The sequence below is a fragment of the Chiloscyllium punctatum genome, chromosome 6 (genome assembly GCF_047496795.1).
Source record: "Chiloscyllium punctatum isolate Juve2018m chromosome 6, sChiPun1.3, whole genome shotgun sequence".
Classification (NCBI taxonomy): Eukaryota; Metazoa; Chordata; class Chondrichthyes; order Orectolobiformes; family Hemiscylliidae; genus Chiloscyllium; species Chiloscyllium punctatum.
Genome location: NC_092744.1, coordinates 77,790,450 through 77,808,632, shown reverse-complemented (window position 1 = coordinate 77,808,632; position 18,183 = coordinate 77,790,450). Strand labels below are relative to the sequence as shown.

The window sequence follows — 18,183 nt, the reverse complement described above, 5'->3', positions numbered from 1 at the left end:
TACCATGCATTAGACTACTTAAGATAAGAACACATGTTGTTGGATGCGGAATAATGGCAGAGATAGAGGATTCACTAATGAAAAGAATAGAGAGCATGGGATAAGAGGGGCGTTTTCCAATTGGCAATCTGTAACAAGTGGAGTGCCACTGGGATCGGTTATTTACAATATATATCAATGATTTGAATGAGTAAAGTTACTAAAGATACATGGGAAAGTAAAGTAGTGAGGATAACACAAAGCTTGTGCAGAGGAATATGGATATGGTTAAGTTGGTAGGCAAACAATTGACATAGAGTCATAGAGATGTACAGCATGGAAACAGACCCTTCGGTCCAACCCATCCATGCCGACCAGATATCCCAACCCATTTGAGTTCCACCTGCCAGCACCCGGCCCATATCCCTCCAAACCCTTCCTATTCATATACCCATCCAAATGCCTCTTAAATGTTGCAATTGTACCAGCCTCCACCATATCCACTGGCAGCTCATTCCATACACATAACAACCTCTGCATGAAAACATTACCCTGTAGGTCTCTTTTATATCTTTCCCCTCTCACCCTAAACCTATGCCCTCTAGTTCTGGACTCCCCGACCCCAGGGAAAAGACTTTGCCTATCCATGCCCCTCATAATTTTGTAAACCTCTATCAGCCTCCGACGCTCCAGGGAAAACAGCCCCAGCCTGTTCAGCCTCTCCCTATAGCTCAAATCCTCCAACACTGGCAACATCCTTGTAAATCTTTTCTGAACCCTTTCAAGTTTCACAACATCTTTCTGATAGGAAGGAGACCAGAATCGCATACAATATTTCAACAGTTGCCTAACCAATGTCCTGTACAGCCGCAACATGACCTCCCAACTCCTGTACTCAATACTCTGACCAATAAAGGAAAGCATACCAAACACCTTCTTCACTATCCTATCTACCTGCAACTCCACTTTCAAGCAGCTATGAACCTGCACTCCAAGTTCTCTTTGTTCAGCAACACTCCCTAGGACCTTACCATTAAGTGTATAAGTCCTGCTAAGATTTGCTTTCCCAAAACTCCATCTGCCACTTCTTAGCCCATTGGCTCATCTGGTCCAGATCCTGTTGTAATCTGAGGTCACCCTTTTCGCTGTCCACTACACCTCCGATTTTGGTGTCATCTGCAAACTTACTAACTGTACCTCTTATGCTCGCATCCAAATCATTTATGTAAATGACAAAAAGTAGAGGGCCCAGCACCGATCCTTGTGGCACTCCACTGGTCACAGGCCTCTAGCCTGAAAAACAACCCTCCACCACCACTCTTTGAGCCAGTTCTGTATCCAAATGGCTAGTTCTCCCTGTATTACGTGAGATCTAACCTTGCTAATCAGTCTCCCATGGGCAACCTGTGGAAAACAAGAGTGGAAAGACTAACTTTTTATTTTCCTATATTTTTAATTGTATGCTAAAACATGAACTATTTTAAAAACCAAGAATGGTTAGAGGATTGCTGCATGTTTTGAAAGCAGGTGACCTACACTCACTGCAGGTATTGTTTATGCAGCTGCTTGTGAACCAGTATTTGCAGACAAACTGGAACTGAAGTATTGTTTCCAAATGGAGCTCTGGGTGGCAATAAGTTCTGCATGGGTTTGTGGATGACTAACTGATTATCAGTGACAAAAGCCTCTGCCTGCCAACAACCATGTGGCTAGTTCTCAGGTAACTGAAGAGCTTGGGGCTGGGATCACCACCAGCTGAGGAACTATCTCTCTCTTTCTCTCTCTATCTCTCTCTGTTCTCTGCAGTAAGCTACTTTAAGGCTGAAACGTTTGGCTTTCACTCAGCAGTTGCTGTAAGAAGAGATCTTTTGTAAGTGAACCAGACACCCTGTGCCTCTTGCAAACTAGTGGAAGCATCCACAAAAGGACAGCATTTTAGCCAGCACAAAAACCATGAGGATCACCTCAGCAACCCTTGTGAACACTAGCAAATGACTGTTTTCCCATTTTCCCTAATCCCTAACACATGCTTTTCCTGTCTATGTCTGCATAAGAGTGAGTTTATACGGTGATTAATGTTTTCATTTTAGAGTTATATGTTGAAAGCAAGTTCATAATTGTTTACCTGTAGTTTGAGTTGAATTACTTGTAATAAATAGCAGTTTTTATTAAGCATAGAAACCTGGTCCATGCTTTCTGGAAACAAACAATAAGTAATTAGCAGAAGCTAGTGTACTTTTTAAAAATCTTTAACGTTGACTTTGGAAAGAGCAGGGCTTGATTTTCAGTATACTACCCCCCCCAGTGAAGTATGCCATGAGCTATGCACTTTGACAGGAAGAATAGAAGAAGAGAATATTATTCAAACAGAGAAAAATTGCAGAGAGCTACAGCAAAGTGGAATTTGGTAGTCTTTGAGTATCAATTACTAAAGATATCTTACAAGGAGGTGATAGGGAAGGCAGATAGGCAGAATGACCTACTTCTGCCGCTACATCTTACGCTCTTACTTTTTTAAAATGCTGCAATGATTTTTGTCAAGACTGGCATGCAGCTACACCTAAGACATTAATCTTTAAGTTCTGGAGCATCCAAGACAATTCTGGAGCCCTACTACAATGGCAATATTGACAATACCGCCTTACAAGGACCTTTCCCGGACAATGGGAATGTCAGATAATCTTTGGTCAGTGGCTTTGAAGCTGTACCGTGTAAACCAAACCAGTTTCAACAAATAGCCTGTGCTTGGAATGAAGTGGTACATCACATTCACTTTGTAACCTTTAACACATGCTGATCTGGATTTGTCCCAAATATTTAGGATAGTAGGTTTCAAAGATGGTAACAGGAGTATGTGGTTGACTTTTAAAGATCTTCCTAAATTGCCTATCAAACTACTTAGTCAAGGGCAATTAGAGACAAGGAATAAATGCTGCTCTTCCCAGCAATGTCCATACTACATTAATGAGTTAAAAAAAGACATCAATCTCTGGAAAAGATGACCAAAATTTGCTGGGAGATGAAATTTCAGTGTATAACCTTATGAAAGGCTTGGATAGAGTGGATGGGTAAGAAGTATTTCACTTTGCAGAGATGACAGGATTTCCCCCGGGTGCTCCAGTTTCCTCCCTCAATCCAAAAATGTGCAGGTTAGATGGATTGGCCTTGCTAAATTACCCATAGTATTTAGGGATGTACAGGCTAGGTGGATTAGCCGTGGGAAATGTAGGGTTACAGAGTTAGGGACAAGGGCTGGGTTTGTGTGGGATGCTTAATGGAGGGTCGGTGCAGACTTGATAAGGTGAAGGGCCTCTATCTGCACTGTAGGGATTCTATGATTCTAGGACAATAACAAGGGAGAAAAGAGTCAAAGTGATTGGTGGAAGGGGGAGGGGAGTTGAAAGAGTACTTTTTAATTGAGACAGTGCTGGGTGTCCAGAATCTGCTACCACAAGACAGAGAAAGACATACATGTAGCTATTCAGAGATGCTACCTTTCTGGAACTTGAACCCAGGTGTAAAAAATATTTGTCTATGCACTTGATGGGCCATATTCTCATACAGTGATAGAATAAGGACTAGGGTTTAGTTCCCTTTCAGGTAGCGTAGATGTGATGGGGCATATCTACAAACTTGTAACGCAGGACAACACTGTTGCTACCTAATAGAAAAGCAGCTGAGATGTTTTTGGTGGCTTGACAACTTCATAATGCAACACCATCTCGTCAGATCACAATGTGTTAACATCTGCACTGATGAAGCACAGTCAATGACTGGTAGAACAGCAAAGTAGTGGCAAATAACCAGAGCAGTTGGTCCAGTGGGATGTAGGCATATCCAATACAAGTAGGGAAGTTCCTGCTGCCAAAGACATGGTTACCAACTTGAAGATAGACCTGAACAATGAGCTGAAGGTGGTAAACTTTATAAAAGTTTGACTTTTAAATTCCAGAATATTTTATGTTTGTAATAAGATGGGGATCGGGCTCATTGATCATTTATTTAACATCAACACCGTGGGAGCAGCATGGTGACTCAAGGGTTAGCACTGCTGCCTCACATCACCAGGGGCCCAGGTTCGATTTCAACCTTGGGTGACTGTCTGAGTGGAGCTTGCACATTCTCCCCGTGTCTGCGTGGGTTTCCTCCGGATGCTCCGATTTCCTCCCAGAGTCCAAAGATGTGCTGATCAGGTGAATTGGCCATGCTAAATTGCTCATAGTGTTAGGTGCATTAGTCAGGGGTAAATGTGGGGAATGGCTCTGGGTGGGTTACTCTTCAGAGGGTCAGTGTGGACTTGTTGGGTCAAAGGGCCTGTTTCCATAACTGTAGGGAATCTAATCAATATTTAATGGTTGCTCAGTGGAACGATCTTGGCACATTGCTGTGAACTCCACTTTAAGTTCAAGATATTCTTCAGACAGCCAGCATTCCCCTCCCCCTTGCTGAGTAACATGGTCTGGCTGTCAGAACTGGCTTGCCTATCCCATTCTCTCAAATTGCCAGAGAGGCTTGTTGAGGGTTGGATGCTTCTTTGCAACATCCTCCTTGTGTGAGAGTTAAATTTTAACACTCACTGGAATTAAGTCAAAGTATCCTCAGTGCCTTTGTGTGAAGAACAATTTACAGCTCAAACTCACAGCTGTTGCTCTAAACAACATGCACTGAAGCAAAACAAACAAATTATCTGCCACATTAATGGTGCTATCAAGGATGGAATCTTGCAGCTTCTGAATGACCTGGGAAATGGTGAGACAGTGGTAAAATTTGTTGAGAATGGAAAAGTGGAACTCTTGACAGAGGAAAACAAACTGTTCAATTTTCCACTCAATGGTTTAATAGCGAGATGAAAATCTCCCCAGTGGCCTACAAAGTCAAAATACAAATCCTGGCTTCAAATACAAATCGTAACTATGCCATTTGTGATCATAAATTGGTATAGTCATCACTGTGGAGCAAAATTATAAATAGCAACCTTTAAAATGTCTCCTGTAGGATACAATTTTGCGAAGATAATTCACAATCTCGTTGGAGGCAGATGTTCGCAGGTAAAGGGACGGCTGGAAAATGGGAAGCCTTCAGAAATGAGACAACAAGAATCCAGAGAAAGTATATTCCTGTCAGGGTGAAAGGGAAAGCTGGTAGGTATAGGGAATGCTGGATGACTAAAGAAATTGAGGGTTTGGTTAAGAAAAATAAGGAAGCATATGTCAGGTATAAAGTTAAAAATCACACAACACCAGGTTATACATGAATGCATGCAGTTTTTGAGTAAAGTACAATGTAACCCTGCAAGTACAAATTCACCCACAAAATATATGTGTGCATGTGGGTCTTTGTCTGTGTGTGTGTGTGTGTGTGTCTGTCTGTCTGGATTGGAGGTTGTGAGTGTGAGAAAGTGTATGTGTGTGTGCAGTGAGTGCAGAGTGTCTTAAGTCTGTGAAGGGGTGCATGTGTGAGCGTGGGAGTGTGTGTGTCTGTGAGGGTGTGTGTGGGCGTCTGTGTGCGCGTCTGTGTGTATGTGTGTCCGTGTGTATGTGTGTATAGGAGTGTGTGTGTGTGTGTGTGTGTTGTGTGTGTGTGTGTGTGTGTGTGTGTAGGAGTATCTGTGTGTGTGTGTAGTGCAATGGTGATCCCCTGTAATGTGACATGAACCCAAGGTCCCGGTTGAGGCTCTCCCTATGGGTACCGAACTTAGCTATCAGCCTCTGCTCGGCCACGTTTCTCTGCTGCCTGTCCCAAAGTCCACCTTGGAGGATGGTCACCCGAAGGTCCGAGGCTGAATGTCCTGGACCACTGAAGTGTTCCCCAACTGGGAGGGAACCCTCCTGTCTGTTGATTATTGTGCAGTGCCCATTCATCCGTTGTCATAGCCTTTGTAGAACTCTGAGCTCAAAAACTGCATGAATTTATGTAAAACTCCGTTATCTCACTTTTTAGATTAGAATCAATCTAAACATTATGGCATAGACAGAGAACACAGGGGGCCCACACCTTCAACATATTGTCTAGCTATCACCATTGTTAACAGCTAACCCGAGAATGCAACTTTTTTAAAAAAAGGTTTTGTGATTTACACATGGACGAAGTGAAACTATCACTGTATTCTAACAGATGAAAGGCTTAACACACAATTAATTTTTCAATGTATAATTTCAGTTACATCACACTGTAAATTTTTGCTAGAAATTCTGTGTGTTAGGATTGAACCCTCCACTACCACCTGATGAAGGAGCGTCGCTCTGAAAGCTAGTGTGCTTCCAATTAAACCTGTTGGACTATAACCTGGTGTTGGGTGATTTTTAACTTTGTACACTTCAGTCCAACACTGGCATCTCCAAATTATGTCAGGTGTAGACAGGATAGATCGAGTGAATCCTTAGAGTATAAAGAAAGTAGGAGTATATTTAAGAGGGAAATCAGGAGGGCAAAACGGGGACATGAGATAGCTTTGGCAAATAGAATTAAGGAGAATCCAAAGGGTTTTTACAAATATATTAAGGATAAAAGGGTAACTAGGGAGAGAATAGGACCCCTCAAAGATCAGCAAGACGGCCTTTGTGTGGAGCCACAGAAAATGGGGGAGATACTAAATGAATATTTTGCATCAGTATTTACTGTGGAAAAGGATATGGAAGATATAGACTATAGGGAAATAGATGGTGACATCTTGCAAAATGTCCAGATTACAGAGGAGGAAGTGCTGGATGTCTTGAAACGTATAAAGGTGGATAAATCCCCAGGACCTGATCAGGTGCACCCGAGAAGTCTGTGGGAAGCTAGAGAACTAATTGCTGGGCCTCTTGCTGAGATATTTGTATCATCGATAGTCATAGGTGAGGTGCCGGAAGACTGGAGGTTGGCAAACGTGGTGCCACTGTTTAAGAAGGGTGGTAAAGACAAGCCAGGGAACTATAGACCGGTGAGCCTGACCTCGGTGGTGGGCAAGTTGTTGGAGGGAATCCTGAGGGACAGGATGTACATGTATTTGGAAAGGCAAGGACTGATTTGGGATAGTCAACATGGCTTTGTGTGTGGGAAATCATGTCTCACAAACTTGATTGAGTTTTTTGAAGAAGTAACAAAGAAGATTAATGAGGGCAGAGCAGTAGATGTAATCTATATGGACTTCAGCAAGGCGTTTGACAAGGTTCCCCATGGGAGACTGGTTAGCAAGGTTAGATCACAGTTAGTAAGTTTGCAGATGACACCAAAATTGGAGGTGTAGTGGACAGCGAAGAGGGTTACCTCAGATTATAACAGGATCTGGACCAGATGGGCCAATGGGCTGAGAAATGGCAGATGGTGTTTAATTCAGATAAATGCGAGGTGCTGCATTTTGGGAAAGCAAATCTTAGCAGGACTTATACACTTAATGGTAAGGTCCTAAGGAGTGTTGCTGAACAAAGAGACCTTGGAGTGCAGGTTCATAGCTCTTTGAAAGTGGAGTCGCAGGTAGATAGGATAGTGAAGAAGGCGTTTGGTATGCTTTCCTTTATTGGTCAGAGTATCGAGTACAGGAGTTGAGAGGTCATGTTGCGGCTGTCCAGGACATTGGTTAGGCCACTGTTGGAATATTGCGTGCAATTCTGGTCTCCTTCCTATCAGAAAGATGTTGTGAAACTTGAAAGGGTTCAGAAAGGAGTTACAAGGATGTTGCCAGAGTTGGAGGATCTGAGCTACAGGGAGAGGCTGAACAGGCTGGGGCTGTTTCGCTGGAGTGTCGGAGGCTGAGGGGTGACCTTATAGAGGTTTACAAAATTATGAGGGGCATGGATAGGATAAATAGACAAAGTCTTTTCCCTGGGGTTGGGGAGTCCAGAACTAGAGGGCATAGGTTTAGGGTGAGAGGGGAAAGATATGAAAGAGACCTAAGGGCAACTTTTTCACGCAGAGGGTGGTACGTGTATGGAATGAGCTGCCAGAGGAAGTGTTGGAGGCTGGTACAATTGCAACATTTAAGAGGCATTTGGATTGGTATATGATTAGGAAGGGTTTGGAGGGATATTGGCCGGGTGCTGGCAGGTGGGACTAGATTGCGTTGGGACATCTGGCTGGCATGGACGGGTTAGACCAAAGGGTCTGTTTCCATGCTGTACATCTCCATGACTCTAACAATACAGCATAGAAAGAGGCCCTTTGGCCCTCCAAGCCTGCTCTTCCATATTAAAGCAGTCTTTACTTACAGAATCCGTATCTCTCTATTCCTTTCCAATGTATGTGTTCATCCCGGTGTTCCTTGAAAGCTGCTATTGTGTCAGCTTCCACCACCTCCTCTTGCAGCGTATTCCAGGCATTCACCACCCTTTGTGTGAAAAATAGGCCTCACACGTCTCTTTTAAACTTTCTCCCTCCCACACCTTGAACCTGTCTCCCCTGGTAATTGACCCTTCCACCCTGGGAAAATACTTTCCGCTCTATCCAAAATATTCACAATCTTATAAACTTCTATCAGGTCACCTCTCACTCTCCTGCATTCCAGTGAAAACAACCCAGTCTATCCAACTTTTCTTCTTAGCTAAAATCCCTTATACCAGGCAACATCCTGGTGAACCTTTTCTGTACCTTCTCCAAAGTATTCACATCCTTCTGGCAGTGTGTTGACCTGAACTGTACACAATATTCCAAGACTGACTTAACTAAAGTTCTATAAAGCTGCAGCATAACTTGCCTATCCTTATACTCAATGCCCCTTCCAATAAAGGTAAACATGCCAAAAGCCTTTTAACTTCCTTATCCACCTGCACTGTCACCTTCAGTGATCTGTGGATCTGCACACCCAGATCCCTCTGCATATCAATGCTCCTAAGGATTACTGAAACCTTGTTCGCTCTATTCGCTGTATAATTTTCGCCTATGCTTCCTCACATTTGTCTGGATTAAAATCTGCCATTTTTCTGCCAATGCCTCCCACTGATCTGTAACCTCTAACGATCCCCCTCAATATCCGCTACTCCACCAATCTTTGTATTGTCCACAAACTTACTAATTAGACCAGCTACGTTTTCCTCCATATCATTTATGTAGATCACGAACAGCAGAGGTCCCAGCACTGGTCTCAGTGGAACACCATGAGTCACAGTCCTCCATTCTGAAAAGTAGCCTCCCTCCACTGTCCTCTGTCTCCTATGACTAAGTCTCACTGACTGCACATAGGAAGGGACCTGATCTCCTCTCATCTGGAACTGTAAGTACATCAAACTTTATTTTAACCGGCACCTTCAATCAACTGGCCCTCTTGGTCAAATTATAAACCTCAAATACAGTGGTCTACTGTGATGCCTGAGAGCTTGTGCTGTAAAGAAAGTATAATGTATATTGTGTATACCCCCTGCATTACATTTCTATTACTTATGGTGTGGATTTTAGGAGGTGTGTTGATACTTTTACGTTGATTTTTTGAGATTTATTGATGTTTTGAAATATCACTTGGTCAGGTTTTACTGCAGTTATGCGTACTTCTTGATGATGTGGAATACTTAATCAACAGGCACACTCCTGGTCCCATTGGTGCTGGTTCAAAAAAGGTTTTGCTGTAGTATACATCTGTTTTTATATGCAGTGCTGCCTTTCTTGGATGGGGAGGTGGGCGGCGGAGGGGGGGGGGGGTTGGTTTCGGGGGGTGGGGGGGGAGGTGGAGGTGGAACAAGGTTTCAGTAATCCTACTGAATGTATACCCTCCTGTTGTATTTGTATGACAAGCCTAGCGCTGCTTGGATTAGAATAAGGTTACTATGTCAAAGGACTGTGTAAAGGAATTCCATTCCTCCTCTTCTTGGAGGTTCCATATCCCATTGTTTTGGGAACAATGGGACACTGTCATCTAAGAGTGAGGTGAGTATTGACTGCTCACATTACTAAGGGCCCGTTCTGTTTTTGATGCTCATTAGAACCACGACCAGTTGATCCAGCCACAGCACAAATCATCGTTACTCTGGTTGCTGGGCAATGAAGCAGAGGCTATGGAAGAGTCTACAACTGAAGATGACACCATAGAAGATGGCCCTCAGCATGACGTACAGGAAGCCAAAGTCTCAATGCACTCAGTGTCATATTCTCCAGAGGAATAAAGCACATTGCAGCTGGAATAACACAACAGAGGTTGGTATCCCATCACCAAGTCACAATTTACTTACACGCGCATAGTACTTGACACTGATCTGGCATCTTCTCAGAGTGAACAGAACCTCTGACACTCCTGTTTATTTCTGTCAGCCAGGGCTCCCTGATTGAAGCAGGTTAACAGCCCCAATCAGGGAACTCATTTTCTATGAGGTCCACCCGGTGAATCACTACAGCAGCCACAGACCGAGCATGTCCCAGGACATTATTAAAGAACTAAGCCATCTGCTGGAGTAAGATTTGCAAACTGGAAGTGTGAGTTATTGAACAGAAAATGCTGGAGAAACTCAGTAGGTCTGATAGCATCTGTGGAGAGAGAAACAGTTAACATATCAAGCTCAATATGACTCCTACTCAGAACTGAATGGGGTTGGAAAAATGATTGTTCTTATGTTATTGACAGAAGGGTAAAGGGAGTGAGTGGTGCAGCTTTCTCCTTTTCCCCCTATCACTGTCAGACCCCAACTGCTCATTTACCACCATCAGCACCCACTCTGTCTTTTAGTTTGGGCACTCAGGACATTTGTTCCACACACTCCTCCACCCCCTCTACCAACAGCATAAAAAGCAAGGTGTTCTAGCCCCTTACAGCTTGATGCTCTTTTCCTCTTCTTCAATAAAAGTTAACTTTACCAACTGGGTGCTTAGCACTGCTACCTCACAGTACCAGGAAACCAGCTTCCATCCTCAGGTAACTGGCTGTGTGGAATTTGCACATTCTCCCTGTTTCTATGTGGGTTTCCTTTGGGTGCTCCTGTTTCCTCCCACAAGATGTGCAGGTTAAGTGGAATGGCCATGCTAAATTGCCCGGTAGTGTTCAGGCTAGGTGGGTTGGCCAAAGTAAATGCAGGGTTACAGGGATAGAGTTTGGGGGCTAGGTCTGGATGAGATACTCTTCGGACATTCATGCAGACTCGATGGACGGAAAGGCCTCTTTCCACACTGTAGGGATTCTATGAACTATTCGAGGGCTTTACAACACGCGATATTCCCACATCAGACAATGACAAGATGCTACACTGAGCATTGGGGAAAGAATAGCATTCCAGCAGACAGGGTTTTAACATGGGATGGTGTTGAAGACAGGTAGCCCCTGTCACTTCAGTTATAATTACAGTTCATCAGACAGGTGATATAAAGTGGCAGCATATTTACAAACATAAATCTCCTGTTGCCAATGAAGTGTCATTTGTGCCACCATGCACCCTCATCTGCTTTTCTTTTCCATTTCTCTCTTACTGGCCCCACTCTGAAGGGCTGTTTGTGATTGGCACGGCGCAACCTGTTTCATAGCTGGCCCTTGAATATGGGCTTTGTGGCACAAATCTCAGCAATGCTGAGTACTTCCATCACCGACAGAGTGGTGCCGTATTGCTGTAGGTTTACTCATAATGAGGTGTGTTCTGTGAGACAACTCCCTGAAATTTACACTGTGCTGAGGTTTGGGACAATTCAGTCCGTTGCTTAAATTGCACCTACGTGTATCATAGCTTGTACACGTTATACAATGTTCAGGCATTAAGAGGGTTGAATTTTAAGATAGAGATACACAGGCAACTGATAGATGTCAGAAGTGGGGACAAAATAAGTTTAAAAATTACAGCTGTACAGCTGAAGGCTTTCTTATGCAGTTTGAACAATAAAACAAAGCAGAGAAGGCCTGTTTTCTTATGTATGTTTTTTGCAAAGCTGCTCTTTGTGCCAATATTTTGCTGCCTGCTATGAAACAGCTTCGATTAGAGATTCTCATAAAAAAAAACTACTTGGATTGAGTTTCTTCCATGCAAGCAAGAAAGCAGACCTTCCTGCTTTACTGATAGGTGAGCAAATAATGGGTTGTTACATCTGACTTTATTGTTACATAATGTGAGTTGTGAACGATACAAACAGAACTTGACCCAAGTAAGCTCATGATAACTAAGGATCCAAAATTTGGGTACACAAAGTCAGGAGCAACAAAAGAAGTCATGCAATGAATTCACGCTAAGGATAATTGTATTGTGAAGAAGTAACCAGCAAAGGACAATGTTGCAAACACTACTAAACGGTTTGACAAATAGAGGTTTGTTTCTGAAGCAATTGAAGAGGCAGGTAAACAGGAGTGATTGGACAGAAACGAACTGGCTTGTTGGGCCTAATAGGTTTTTCCTGCACTTAGAATATCCCGCTTGCCTGCCAACAGTCTCAAAACAGGATCTTTGTTCCAGGGTCATGTTACACATGCTGCTAATCAGCCTGTCATGCTTGTTAGGGAATAATAAAGATTTCAGCCAATGTTATGAGCACAAGGAGTTCATGCCCAATTGCCCTGAAAAACCATCATATAACAGTCCTACATTTGCAGATGTACACATTCAGTTTCCCTGCGACTTCTTAAGCATCATGGAGTGAAGAGTACCTGCTATCCAATAACTCTGCTTAATAAAATCTTGGTATACAAACCCTCAGCAATCAACCAACATGAGTGCAAATTAGACTCATGCCCAGTAGTCAAAGCATAGTTCCCATCTACATTTTTGTCTGCAGCATGTGTATGACAGGGTCTAACAAACTAACCAATGTTTTTACCATACATTGCAACAGGGACAGATATAGATGAATGCTATAAACCCTTCTTGGTTCTCGCACTACAGCCTTCAGTTATAATTCTATGGTTGAATGGAGTAGTAGCTGCCTGAACTGAGGTCAGTTGATTGGTTCCTGTATTTCTTTGGAATACAGTCCACACAATCAGTTGTTGTATCAACAGAGAGGACCTTAGGAGCTGCAAGAGTTTGGCAACAGGAATTCCTGGCTTCAAATACAAGCTTCCCAAAAAACAAGGAGCCTTTCATTCTCGGAATTCTCGCAGTGAATCGAGCCAATGTTGTAATCGTGCTTTCCCTTGGGTACATGGGATTGACAGCTGTGGCAGAAACTTGCTGCATGCAATTGAAATCCTCGTTTTATACAACAGCAATCTGTGTTCGCCATTCTCGACAAGAGTGAAAACCCGGCAACAACAAACCAAGGAACTAATTGGGTCTAGGATTTTACGTTTCACTTTGCCTGTGAAAGCTTTTCCTGGTCACAAAATCGAAAGTTGAGTTGGCGTCCCCCAGCTATGGATTTCCCACAACATTTAGAAATACAAAATGTAGCATCCCCCTGAGGCTTACTCAGTTATGTATGTATCGCAGTGTGCAGAAAGTTTTGAGCAACATGCTGAATTAGCTTACCTTAAGAATGACCTTAAAAATTTCTTTTATCATCCACTGATTGTGGGTGTTACTGGCAAAGTCAACATTTATTGCTCATCACTAATTGCCTTTGACGAAGTGGCAGTGTAGCACCTTCAAACTAGCAGTGGTTTCCTGGGCGATTATTTCAGAGGACAGTTAAGAGTTGATCAGATTATTGTGGGTCGAGAGTCACATATCGGCCAAATAGGATGAGGATAGCAGATTTCCTTCCCTAAAGGGAATTGGTGAATCATTTTTCACAAGTTGACCATTTAGAGCTTATCATGACTGCCATTGCCACTTTATTCCAGACTCTTTGTATTTAAACTTGCCTGCTGCCATTGTAGGATTTGAACTCATGTCTCGAGGCCTCTGAATTATTATCCTTTTCTGGTGCAGAGGCAAAGTAAACCTGGAACTGTTGAAATCATGTTTCTTATTGCCAAGCAGGTTTTTTTCAATCAACCTGTTCAGAGTGATGCTATTACACACACCCATAGAGCAGGTGGGACTCGAGCCTCGAGCTCAGAGACAGGGCTACTACCACTGTGCAAAAGCCCTCCCCATATTGCAGTGCAGTGCATGCTAAGAAGTGTCAGAAAGAAGAGGATTGGGCTCATTTGTTATGTCTCCACCCACATAGTTACATGGACTGCTGGCATCTGCCAGATGCATTTCATTTAGCTGAGAAAGAGTTGACAAAAGATGCTTTGATATTTTCTATGTCGTTGATCAAACATTTACACAATTCTTAGAAAATTAGTCCACTCTTTTTTGAAAGAGGCTTTAACCTTCTAAACATTAGCACTAACCTTTTAAATTGGATGCATTTATTCACAAGTCACTGCCAACGGTGATTTTTGTAGCCAACGCAGAGGTAACTGCACAGATATTTCCACTGGCAGGAGGGTCAGTAACCACAGGACACAGATTGAAGATAAATGGTAAAAGATTAAAAGAAAGATGAGGAGAATTTACTCAACTCATTGTGATTTGGAATGCACTGCTGGATGAGTGTTTAATGTGAAATTTCAAAAGGGAATTGGATGAACATAGTATTTACTTCAAAACTATCGCCAATCAAATTGTAATTTGCTAAGATCAGCCAATAGTTAAACACAGGTTCATTATCTGGTTTTACCAACCATGGCAGCCTAACGCTAAGAATTTAATTCCCTGAGTAACTAACACACATCTGATTAAATCCACATTTTAACAAGTTATTATTTTTAAAAAATCTGTTTATAGTCATATTACAAAACATTCACATTAACTCCGATTATTTTTTTTTCTCATACTTTGGATTACATACGGATAGTTAGTGTCTAAGCCACATTTCTTCTCAGAGTCAAACACAATATAGGATCAAACTATCAAACATACAGTATGACCCAATCTTCAGCTACTCAGTATATTAAACATACCACAGCAATGCATCTAATTAACGAGTGATTAAGACAATACTCGTTATAAAAAAAAATGAAAACCCACAATGTTTGACCAGTTAAAATCTTCTCTCTGTTTGAGGAGTTGATTTTTTATAAAGTGGACGAGATTTTCTGTGGGTTATCTGCTAGTCTATCTATGGTATCAATTCTTAATATTAGGAATTTTTGAGATGGTCCCATCGTCAAAGGTCCCATTTTATTGCATAGAGCTGAATGCTTCTGAGCAGTTTGTGCACAAAGCAAAAGTAAAAAGCTGCCAGACTCAGACTGGACATTGTAGTTAAACTCAACTCTCGGTCCAGTAAGGACTGACTCCAGTTCTTCTGGAGGGTAACCTGGTAGGGTTTGATATGAGGTCAGCACCACCAGGCATGACTAGTAAACTATCTTGAGGAGTGATTCCATTGTTATAGGGCACACTTGGAAAGAACGGGATAAAAGTGGAGATACATCCAGAATTAACCAATTAGGTAATTGGATAATGGTCTTTAAAACCCTGCACATTGTAGCAGAAAAGGAAAATGAAGGGAAGCAGAACTCCTCAGTTATGGCTGTTCTGTAAAAGACGGGAATAGGGTGGGGTGATGCAACATGGTGAGGAGGAAGAAGATCATGTATGACAGTGGGCAAGGTGACCAATTGAAAATAGAACATTGGAACATTATAAGTGGGTGACAATTTCACATCTGTTTTAAACACTTTGGAGTGAATACTCAACTTGACAAACCTGATTTAGAACACATCTTAAATGTGCAGTTCTCATCCTGTGGGCGGTATGATGGCTCTGGTTAGCGCGGCCGCCTCACAGTACCAGGGATCCTGGTTCAATTCTACCCTTGGGCAACTGCCTGTGTGGAGTTTGCATATTCTCCCTGTATCTGTGTGGGCTTCCTCCGGGTGCTCTGGATTACGTTCCAGAGTCCAAAGATGTACAGGTTAGGTGGATTGGCCATGCTAAGTTGTCCATACGCACAGGTGAGGTGGATTAGCCATGGAAAATGCAGGGTTATGGGGATAGAGTAGGAGGGTGGATCTGGGCAGAATGCTGTCCAGAGGGTCGAATGGCCTGCTTTCACAGGGATTCTATAATCTATTCTGGGAGCTTTGAAGATGAGGTGAGGGGGATGGGCTTGTAAAATCCAGTGGTAGCCTTCTGCCATCCTTGACCAGTCTAAAAATTTATGGAGGAGGTGTCAGGACTCTCCCCCCGATATTTTAACTGGAGTGAAAGTGGTGGGGTGAAGCGGGGCAAATGCCAGAGAGGGGGCAAAGAGAGGAGTGTTGTACCTCTTTGTACTGAGGGATGAAGCCCTCAATAATGCCAGTAACAGTACAAGCTTGCGAAAATCTAAATCCAGGATGGATGTGAAGTTTAAGAATGGTGCATTTTTATCACATACTCTCATGAAACATCTCTTCCCCTTTAAATGGACAAAGGAAACGGCAGAAAAAAAATACTTTCTGGAAAACAGTTTCAAAAACCTAAAGAGGGTCTCCTCTGACTGAGACAGAAGTCAGTGGATTTTGAGGAAGTTTCAGACACTTTACAAAATGATAATTTCAAGATATCAGTCTTTCACAGTATTAAAGTTACATGTAAGAAGGATCAGGAATATTTGCACTTACTATGGGGTTTGATTTCCTTCTTAGTATGCAAAATAGGTGAACTGGAACAAATGGGAGTTGCTCCTTTAAGATGTTATGATCAATAACTGCTCACTTACACATCATTGGGCATTTAGTGTTGATTGTGGACGAGTTGTATAAGACCAATCATTTTGTATAATTTGCAGTTCAAAACAAAGGTTGCACAGGGCTATTGTATCCTACAGAATGGTCACTCAACTCTTGTTGAGTTAGTAGCTTTGTGAGTACTCATTATCTGATGTGCAGTAAGCTCTCAGCTGTCCACCGGATGCACTTGGCTCCATTTTCACAAGTTGAAGGCATGTGATCCAGTCCAGCTTGCTACTTGCCTGACCGGAGCATTTGAGCAATGTAGGCTTGTCTTCTTCTCATCTCCTGGTCCAACTGCTCCTGCAGGGTGGCCACCTAAACAAGTAAAGCAGTTGGGTAAACTGATGAGTTGGTTCAGTATGACGCCCCAACAGTATCCTTTCAATTGATGAATTCAGTTGACTAAAGAGTCAGTGATCTATAAAATCAGATTTGATTGTAACAAAAGCAGAAATTGCTGGAAAAGCTCAGCAGGTCTGGCAACTTCTGTGGAGAGATTTCAGAGTTAAAGTTTTGGGCCAACTGACCTTTCCTCAGAACAGACCCTTTTGATAGTTTTGCCCTCACCTTCAATCTGGGTCTTGTGCTTCAGGCAACCTTTAGGTCCAATTGTTCTAAATTTATAGAAACTTTGTGAAAACTTTTAACATTAAACTCAGTTCCTATCCATATTCCTACACTCTTGCCCAGTCCCCAATTTATTTTGCTACAGATGTTGGCTCTTATTATGCGCTAGGCCCCTGAATGCTTGTTCCCATCTTTTTGCCTTCCCCAAGTTGCCCTTCCTGTAGGATTTGATCATGAGACAGGAGTTAGTATCATAATTGAGCATGATTCTGTCCTCATTTGGAATCCATACAAAAGACGTCCAACATTGGGAGGGTGTATGGTGGCACAGTGGTTAGCACTGCTGCCTCACAGCGCTAGGGACCTGGGTTTGAGTCTAGCTTTGGGTGACTGTCTGTGTTGAGTTTGTACATTCTCCCCGTGTCTGCGGGGTTTCCTCCGGGTATTCTGATTTCCTCCGATAGTCCAAAGAAGTACAGATTAGGTAAACTGGCTGTGCTAAATTGTCCATAGTGTTTAGCGATATGTAGGCTAGGCGCATTAATCAGGGGTAAACGTAGAATAGGTTTGGGTGGGATACTCTTCGGAGGGTTGGTGTGGTCTTGTTGGGCCAAATGGCCTGTTTCTACACTGTAGAGATTCTATGATTGTGGCACTGCGTACTGATTAGGAATGGGAAAGCTGAAAAGTGCATGTGCAAAGGCTATCTTTTTATTTTTCTGCATTTTTGATTGTGAACTGAAATGGGAAAAGTACTGCTTTATGAATGAGGGCTGTTGAAAGATTGCTGCACTTTTTCAAAGCAACTAACCTGACACTCTTTGTAAGTACTGTTTACCCAGCTGCTTGTTCCAGCTGAAATTGAAGCCTAGTCTGGAGATGAACTGGAGCTAAAGAGTGTGCATAAATGGAGCCTTGTCTGACAATAACTGATTAATCTGTGAAGAAGAGACCACTTATTGTTGACAAACATTTTCTACCTGCCAACAGTTATACGATTGGTTTCCGGATAGCTGAAGTACTTAGGGTGCGAATGTTTTGCCAGAAACCATTAAGTTTCTGTGGGAGAAGAAGCACTGCTGTTAAAAAAAACATATCTAATCTGAAGA

General features: G+C 42.6%; 1 protein-coding gene across 1 annotated transcript in view; it reads right to left on the bottom strand.

Moving 5' to 3' along the window:
- Positions 1 to 14,575: 14,575 nt before the first annotated feature.
- crocc2 (ciliary rootlet coiled-coil, rootletin family member 2) overlaps positions 14,576 to 18,183 on the bottom strand; it is a 296,172-nt gene continuing 292,564 nt past the window's right edge. Inside the window, exon 36 of the mRNA XM_072573057.1 lies at positions 14,576 to 16,822. Coding sequence (XP_072429158.1) covers positions 16,739 to 16,822 — 84 coding nt within the window. The 3' untranslated portion in view covers positions 14,576 to 16,738. The remainder of the gene's footprint in view (positions 16,823 to 18,183) is intronic.